Below are 7,621 nucleotides of genomic sequence, written 5' to 3'. Positions count from 1 at the left end.
ATTTAATATTTTTGTAAGACGTAAACATCGCGGGGGGGGGGGGAACGTTTGTAATGACAGTGTCAGTCACATCCGCCGTGCTACATGGAGAGGCGGAGACTGCGCTATGTCGCGGGATGCTGGATCAATACCACTCGCGCTCTGGAGCACAAAAGAGCGGAGTCAGTACGGAAAGCACGCATCGTTCAGCATCATCATGAATACCGTGACGCACACTTGCGTGTCAGGCGTCACCAGTGAGTTGAGCATAGTTTTCGAACATCTATCGAGCTTGAATCATATTTAAATATCCGATAAATAATAAGAAGAATGCGATGCATGTTAATTGCTCCGCGCAAAAGCTGCAAAATGCAGGCAAAAGTACACATGTATTTACAATATACCGGAAGTGTTAAATGTCAATGAAACGCTACAGAGTCTGCATACCGATCCTTGCGTTTAATAAACTCCATCGTTATTGCACCTGTACAAATTTATATAAATCCGTAATTATAATAATTCTTTACTTGATTAATCGGCTCGCTCAAGAACAGCTGTTCTCGGCGCGGTAATATCGCATTTGCGTAAATTACAGATCCAGCTGATGAGTCAATCGAGGACATCGCCGAATCCGTAGACGAGCTGCGGGAGAAGCTCAACAACATGAAGAAGCTCATGGAGGAGAGGAAGGGGACGACTCTCGGAGAGATCAGCGCCAAAAAGAGAAAAGAGAATTCCGACATAATAGACGGCAACTTTTTGTCCTGGATATTCGGATCGGCTCTCGTGGTGATTCTGAGCGTGAGCTTCTACGCGTTTTACAATCTGTATCACGCGATACTAAGGAAGTTCCCGTCTCACCATACAGAATTGTAAGAGATGCGCGCGGAACGAGAAGAAGCGCGGGTTTCTGCGGGATTTTCGCGGAAGAACGCGACATTCGAAGATTGAAGTTGTTAATTTCCCCGTTAATCATACCAGATAACGCTATGGACAGCTTCGAAAACGCGGGATGTCTTTTGCGTCATCGGGTCCCTTGATCGAATCGATTTTCCTCGAAAAAGCTCAATGAAAATATCAAAGGGGAAGACACTTTTCTAGCAATGTAGGAAAAGGAGATAAACAGCAAAATCATGTCCTTCAATTAATTTCTAATTCGATTGAGAGAATCTTGATTTCATCACCGACCAATAAATATTCACAACGATGTGTGTGAAGTTATTTGAGCGGCAGTCGTGATTTTCAAAATTGATTATTTATAGAATAGAGAAGATGACGTAGAGAATAAAATCGAACACAAACAAAATCTCAAGTTGAGTGCCTTAAAAGACTTATTAGTTTCGTTATGTAACATGTTGCTGTACCAACATACATAAACATAAATTTAATAAACAGATTTGGTTGAACTTTCGTTTAAATTATTGTGAGTTCGAAGAAAGTAAGATTCATCTCGCACATGTCTCAGTTACATTAAGAGTATTAAAAGAAAAATATTGGTAGCGTACAAATTGCATCAAATTGCCGGAACAAGTTTGTACGATTATTAATTAGTTACTATATATAATCGCATTAAGACCACCACAAAGAATATGTACATTTCCCTCTATATTAAATGTTGCATAAATCTGTTGCAAATAAAAGATTATAAAATTCTATCAAATCTTAAAGTTTTATTTTGATGCGCTTCACGGCGGTTCGATTACTTGCGAAGACCACTCGAATCGTCGCGCTTTACATTTTCTAAATCGCTTGCTGAAATAAATGTGATATTAAACGTGTGAATAAATCGTTATTTAACACTAACTTGTATCGGTTGTTAACGTACAAAATGTTGTTTCCTTATTTCCGAAATCCTTAGCAAAATTATCGATCATTCTTTGATAGTCTTGACCTTGCTGGAAAAAAAAGAAACTTGTATTGGCAAGCTATTTATATTATATTATATTCTTCCCTAAGTATTGCCTATAATTTAGTATGTATTTAAAGTACCTTTAGTATCTCGTTTTTTAGTTCTTCTCGACGGAGAGACAATTTAGATGCATGATCCTGTAACATCTTCATCTACCGATACGTTTTTCGGTATTTTATTTTATCGAAGTATCACACGTATAATTCTATCATTTATTACTCATGATTTATTATCAATTTCAACATTCTTAACAAACCTCAATTTCCGTTTTACGGACATCTCTTTTTATTGCGGTCATTATAGACCTGTATCGATCGCGACACGACAGAGTCTTGTTTTCCACATCGCTCAAGACATTTTCTATATTTTTTATCTCAGTTCGGGATTGTTGAAGCTGCGTTGTTTACCCGAAATTGGCATCGGTTTGTCCAATGTCACGTAAGAATTATTTGATTCAAGGATTAATGTGCACAAGTTAAAACGAGAGATAGAAAGATTAATACTTCTTAAAATAATTAATACTTCTTTTTCACCTCTCGTCTCTCCTTCGCGAGTCTCTCTGAGAGTTCTACGATATTCCTATCCACATTTTCATGATTCTGAAAAAATACGAGAAGCTCAATTGCGCCAGTAAATAATGCGACTTTAACATCTTAATTACTGCTTCTTTCACGTACGAGACGATAACTGACTTTCAGAGATGCTGTTGGTCCTGTGGGTAAAATCTGGAAAGAATTATTTATATTAATTTTGTGACGTTTGAAGAATACTTCTCAAGAGAACCGTGAGTAGGAAAGAAAGCAGAATTATCTAGGACGACTGAGATGAAATTCTTAATATATTTAATCTACTTACGCGCTTCTTCAACTCTGCCATGTCGGTATTGTGCTAAAATAAACGCATTTAAATTCTGAGTCCAGGGAAGTGCGGATAACGTAACATTTCCTCACCAAAAGCATTATGAACGCCACAATGCATAATTCGACGAAGGTGAAGACCCATAATATCTTGAAGCAAAGGTACAAAACTGCCCCCATTTTCCACAGGCGGAACGAAACAATAAGTGTAGAAGAAACTGCAAAATTTATGCAAATTATTCGAGTTGCTGCGACGAATTTTACGGTGATTTACATGCGATAATGATTTGAATCAATTTAAACATGGTCGCCGGGATCGAGAGATATCGCGAGATTTCAAACATTTGAAACGTAGCGCCAGTTTTGTAATTGCGCCAGATGCACATGACGAATAAATAGAACACATCCTACCATTTTGGGAGCTGAAGCTAATGCTCCGGACTGTGAATTGCAAAATGCAGATCTCTCCTAGGTCCTACTAGGCATTACGGATTCCTTAATTAATTTATAGCTGATTTTCCTTAGCAAAAACGTCGACGAGCCGATAGAATTCATCAATCACGTGCGATTGTCAATCACGCTTTGCGCTACTGCAAATCGCTGGTCGGTCTGTTGATGTTGAGGCGAATCTACGCGAAATGCGTGTGTTTACCGTTAGGAAAGGAAGGATTCCGCGCGACGGTGAGCTCCCACGGCACGCGATACATAACCTGCAAGTATGAGCCTTGTTTACGATGCTCGTCGACGGACGCTCGTCGCGAGTTGTCACGCGACGAGAGGAATTTTTCCTCGAGGAAGCAACCGGATCTGCCGTCCCAGTCGCAGATCGTTATCGCCGGTGCCGGGACGGTCGCCAACTCGGTCGCGTATCACCTGGTCCTGAACGGGTGGAACGATGTCCTGGTCTTGGAACAGGACACGTAAGCTTGCGTTTAATTTATAATTGCTTGTAATTTAAAACTTGGATTAGAAATGTTTTGTCCTTTCATTTTGCTATTTCGTTTCCTTGTCCCTTTAATTATTTCATATTTGAATGTAGTTGTAGTGTTTAACACATGTAGTATACGTACGTAGAACATACGTGTAATAGGTAGTTTATATAAAATTGTCTTCTGATTCTAGAATCGGCAGTGGATCCTCGCATTTTGGTTCTGGCACACTCGGCCTCTTCAAGCCGATCTCTCGGAGAAACCTGATCACCTACAGCATCAAGCTGTACCAACAGCTGCATGAAATGGGCCATGATATAGGACTGAGACAATGCGGGAGCGTAAATCTGGCGCAATCCAAGGATAGGATGGTAGCTCTCAAGAGAAGAATGGCGTACAATGTGCCGACTGGATTGCACTGCGAGGTATGTTTTTAATTATGAAATTTGATATAGTTTAGCAAACACATGTCTGGATATCTTGTTATAGGTTCTGGGCAAAGAAGAATTGAAGAGGTTGCATCCTTATTTATGCGTGGATGATCTGGAAGGAGCAATTTGGGTACCAGAAGATGCTGTCGCTAATTTAAATGCAATTTGCAAGGTGCTGGCAAAATTGGCAGAGCAGGGAGGAGCGCGATACGTCGAACACTGTCGTGTGGAGGAAGTACAAACCGAAAAGGGTGCTGTTAAGTACGTGAAGACTGAACACGGTATTGTTACCTGCGAATATTTCATTAATTGTGCCGGAATGGTAAGTGCACCTTCATATCAGTCTTAAATGCCACTGCAGTGTATGTGCAACATGTTATTAATATCTCATTATCGCTGCTTTAGTGGGCTCGCGAGCTAGGATTAAGATGTACACCGCCAGTCAGAATTCCCGCGTATCCTACGGAACATTTGTACGCGATTGTGCCACCTTTGTCATCGGAAATCAGTACGTCCCTACCATACGTACGAGATTTTGACTCGTACTCATATATGAGAGAATGGGAAGGTATTATTTTGTGTGAAACATAAAGATCTTTAAGATTATACACTCATATTACATATTGTGATAAAAACGTTGCTGATAATTGCATAGGTGGACTTTTACTTGGCTGGTTCGAGCCCGAAGCAAAACCTGCATTCGAAAGCGGTCCCGTTCCTAAGGACGATTGGACGAAGCACGTGAAGAGTAATCCAGCCCATTGGCAGCCGTTGTGGGACAAAGTCCTGCATAGACTGCCGATCTTGAAGGCAGTAAAGCATCCGAATATCTACAATTGTCCCGACAATTTCACTCCGGATGGCAGATGGATATTAGGAGAAAGCCCGGAAGTAAAAAATTACTTTGTTGCCGTTGGAATGAACGGCAATTCGTTACAAGGTAAATTGAAAATATCTTCGACTTTGCAGTCTATATCATGCATGTATGTATTTAAATAAAATGCGTTAAATTTGAATAATTTATAACTAAACATTGATATGTATTTTTCGGAAAGGTGCTGGTGGAATCGGTAAAGAGATCGCCGAATCTTTAATAAATGGCGAATCCACGCAAGAAGTGCTTCCGTTCAATGTGCAGAGGTTCTTGGATTTGCATAACAATAAGCAGTATCTGCAGCAGAGGATGAAGGAAGTGGTCGGTCGAAATTATGCTATATTGTATCCTCATCAATCCGAGTATAAGTATGCTCGTAAATTACGTTGTTCACCGTTGTACTCCGTTCTGGAGGAACGTGGCGCAATTTTTGGTATAAAAATGGCCTATGAACGTCCGCTTTACTTCAATTCTACTTATAGACGTAAGTGAATTTACTTCAAGGACTAAATCTTTTAATGTAAAGTATATAATATAAATTTACGTCTGCATAAATGTAAAAGGAGGACAAAAAAAGCCGATTATGCCAAAGGGTAGTTTTTATAAACCAAAATTCTTTGACTTTATGAAGGAAGAGTTTCAAGCGTGCAGAGAAGGAGTCGGGATAATAGATATGAGCTCGTTTTCGAAGATCGAGATTAAAGTAAGTAAATAACCAAGTAATCAAGTAGATAAGATAAAAAATCGAAACTTTCTCTCGAAAAGCTCAACTGAGTTTTAAAGATTCATTTCCTAGAGCATTAAAAACGCAAAATAACATAAATATAATTAAATCATATTTGCGCTTTTCTGGTTTTACTGAATCCATCATCTCGTTTTAATTTTTATTAATTTTCTCGCAGTCTAGTCGTGGAGAAGTAGTGGAATATCTGCAACGATTGTGTTCCAACGACGCTAACGTACCAGTCGGCGGAATAGTTCACACAGGAATGCAAAACGAGAAAGGCGGTTACGAGAATGATTGCATGCTGGTGCGACAAGGCAAAAACAGTTATTTTATGGTCTCGCCCACATTGCAGCAGACGCGAATCTACCAGTGGATGTCTAAGTAAGTAACATTCCATAGATGTTACATATAATATGCGATGCACTGTTAACGTAACTTTCACTGATTATTCTTATTCTTATCCAATGAATTAGACATTTGCCGGCAGATCACTCGGTGGGTCTCAACGACGTGACGTCAAAGTACACAGTAATCAATGTAGTGGGCCCGAAAGCTACCGAACTGCTTTCCGAGTTGTCCAACTCTGACATGAACCTTGCACCGTTCACTTACAAGACTGTGAACGTTGCGTACGCTTCCGACGTTATGGTAATGGCATTTACGCACACGGGTGAACCTGGTTATTGCCTCTACATACCCTCGGAGTACGCGCTGCACATTTACTCAACGTTAATGGCAGTTGGAAAGGACTACGGTGCAAGAGACGTCGGAGTGCTCACGCAACGTTTTATGAGAATTGAGAGATTTATTCCATTCTGGGCTGAAGAATTGACACCGTACGTCACGCCATACGAAGCCGGTAGTAGCTACAGCGTAAAACTGGATGTTAGTATTACAAAGATCTATTTGAGGTCAGATGGAACTATAATTTATAATGTACTAAATATTTTGCAACTTTGTTGTACACAGAAGGATTACTTTATTGGCAAAGCCGCTTTACAACGCCAGAAAATGCAAGGAGTGACGAAACGACTAGTTTTATTCGTTCTTGATGGTATGGACTTGAACAAAAATGTATGGGCATGGGGTGGTGAACCGTTATATCGAAACGGTGAATTTGTTGGCACTGTTACGTCAGCCGGGTAAATATGCTTTAAACATTATTACATCATTTATTACATCTCCCATATTGTTTTCACCGGTATAACTATCTATATTATGTCGTCACTACTCTTACAGCTATGGTTTCGTAACAGAGAAACTTATTTGCCTCGGGTTTATTAGTCTACCCGGAGCAAGATACGAGCAAGAAGCAAAGCCCGTCACCACGGACTTTATAACGGATCCAACGGCATATTACGAGATTGATATTGCTGGTACGAGATTCCCCGCCAAACCGCACATCCACCCTTTGCCCATACCAGTTTTAAGCAGTAAATTAAGCAAAAAGTATATTCCCACCCCAGTTGTGGCATATCAGAGCGACGTCTCACGTTAGAAGTAATATTCTAGTCATTGCCTAGTCTGCTTGAGAGTTAAACGTTATTTATAGTTCTATGCACCTGTAGTTCTTACATAATGTAAAACAAGTTATTGAAGTATTTAGAATTTTTATTAAAATTATATAATTTATACTAATTTGTTTTACAATATTTGAGTAGTGTAAATCTAGTCACATTGTTGAATCAGTGATATTTTTACAAAATCAGTATTTTCATGGACTTGAGAGATTTATTTATAATAAATATATTTATACAAAGTTATAGAAGGCTATTTAACAATTTGAGTCAATCTGAAGAAGATTGCCCCTCAAATTATAACGCGTGTGTATAATAAAAATAGAAAAATAAAAGTTTTTTGAAGAAATGATACATACTAATCTATTGTTTTTCTTCGACAAGTACGAGAATAGGGC

The 7,621-nt window shown here is 39.3% G+C and overlaps 4 protein-coding genes across 5 annotated transcripts; 2 read left to right on the top strand and 2 right to left on the bottom strand.

The window, feature by feature from the left end:
• The first annotated feature begins 82 nt into the window (after positions 1–82).
• On the top strand, positions 83–1,632 carry LOC105276217. Its single transcript, XM_011333667.3, has 2 exons — positions 83–236; positions 575–1,632. The coding sequence occupies exons 1-2, from the start codon at positions 107–109 to the stop codon at positions 853–855; spliced, it is 411 nt and encodes a 136-aa protein (XP_011331969.1). The 5' UTR covers positions 83–106; the 3' UTR covers positions 856–1,632.
• Positions 1,630–2,291, bottom strand: LOC113561397 (the record flags this gene model as incomplete). Its single annotated transcript, XM_026972317.1, has 4 exons — positions 1,630–1,731; positions 1,805–1,874; positions 1,969–2,040; positions 2,145–2,291. Coding segments are annotated over 4 exons (342 nt in total), but the record flags the coding sequence as incomplete, so codon positions are not given.
• Positions 2,254–3,295, bottom strand: LOC105276326. Of its 2 annotated transcripts, none has more exons than XM_026972507.1 (5): positions 3,157–3,295; positions 2,839–2,963; positions 2,744–2,776; positions 2,566–2,613; positions 2,254–2,487 (listed from the first exon to the last, which is right to left on the bottom strand). In XM_026972507.1, exons 2-5 carry the CDS (start codon positions 2,923–2,925, stop codon positions 2,404–2,406), a joined length of 252 nt encoding a protein of 83 aa, XP_026828308.1. In that variant the 5' UTR covers positions 2,926–2,963; positions 3,157–3,295; the 3' UTR covers positions 2,254–2,403. The 2 variants fall into 2 exon arrangements, with proteins under 2 accessions (XP_026828308.1, XP_026828309.1); XM_026972508.1 differs by having other exon boundaries at positions 2,581–2,613.
• A 35-nt stretch (positions 3,296–3,330) lies between these two features.
• On the top strand, positions 3,331–7,573 carry LOC105276218 (pyruvate dehydrogenase phosphatase regulatory subunit, mitochondrial). The gene is made up of 11 exons (XM_011333669.3): positions 3,331–3,665; positions 3,868–4,099; positions 4,164–4,427; positions 4,511–4,673; positions 4,761–5,045; positions 5,161–5,463; positions 5,543–5,682; positions 5,882–6,087; positions 6,180–6,591; positions 6,676–6,848; positions 6,946–7,573. Exons 1-11 carry the CDS (start codon positions 3,361–3,363, stop codon positions 7,202–7,204), a joined length of 2,742 nt encoding a protein of 913 aa, XP_011331971.1. The 5' UTR covers positions 3,331–3,360; the 3' UTR covers positions 7,205–7,573.
• Positions 7,574–7,621: the final 48 nt, after the last annotated feature.

The sequence above is a fragment of the Ooceraea biroi genome, chromosome 9 (assembly GCF_003672135.1).
Source record: "Ooceraea biroi isolate clonal line C1 chromosome 9, Obir_v5.4, whole genome shotgun sequence".
Lineage (NCBI taxonomy): Eukaryota > Metazoa > Arthropoda > Insecta > Hymenoptera > Formicidae > Ooceraea > Ooceraea biroi.
The sequence above is the reverse complement of the archived record's forward strand: the minus strand, read 5'-3'. Positions and strand labels throughout refer to the sequence as shown.

What these genes read in the sequence shown, in the direction of transcription:
- LOC105276217 (XM_011333667.3), top strand. Translation starts at nt 107, where the DNA reads ATGTCGCGGGATGCTGGATCAATACCACTCGCGCTCTGGAGCACAAAA. An exon ending in TTGCGTGTCAGGCGTCACCA is followed by an intron (nt 237 to 574) that starts GTGAGTTGAGCA and finishes CGTAAATTACAG; the next exon opens with ATCCAGCTGATGAGTCAATC.
- LOC105276326 (XM_026972507.1), bottom strand. Translation starts at nt 2,925, where the DNA reads ATGGGGGCAGTTTTGTACCTTTGCTTCAAGATATTATGGGTCTTCACC. An exon ending in TGGCAGAGTTGAAGAAGCGC is followed by an intron (nt 2,614 to 2,743) that starts GTAAGTAGATTA and finishes AATTCTTTCCAG; the next exon opens with ATTTTACCCACAGGACCAAC. An exon ending in TGAAAGTCAGTTATCGTCTC is followed by an intron (nt 2,488 to 2,565) that starts GTACGTGAAAGA and finishes GTATTTTTTCAG; the next exon opens with AATCATGAAAATGTGGATAG.
- LOC105276218 (XM_011333669.3), top strand. Translation starts at nt 3,361, where the DNA reads ATGTTGAGGCGAATCTACGCGAAATGCGTGTGTTTACCGTTAGGAAAG. An exon ending in CGACTGGATTGCACTGCGAG is followed by an intron (nt 4,100 to 4,163) that starts GTATGTTTTTAA and finishes ATCTTGTTATAG; the next exon opens with GTTCTGGGCAAAGAAGAATT. An exon ending in ATATATGAGAGAATGGGAAG is followed by an intron (nt 4,674 to 4,760) that starts GTATTATTTTGT and finishes ATAATTGCATAG; the next exon opens with GTGGACTTTTACTTGGCTGG.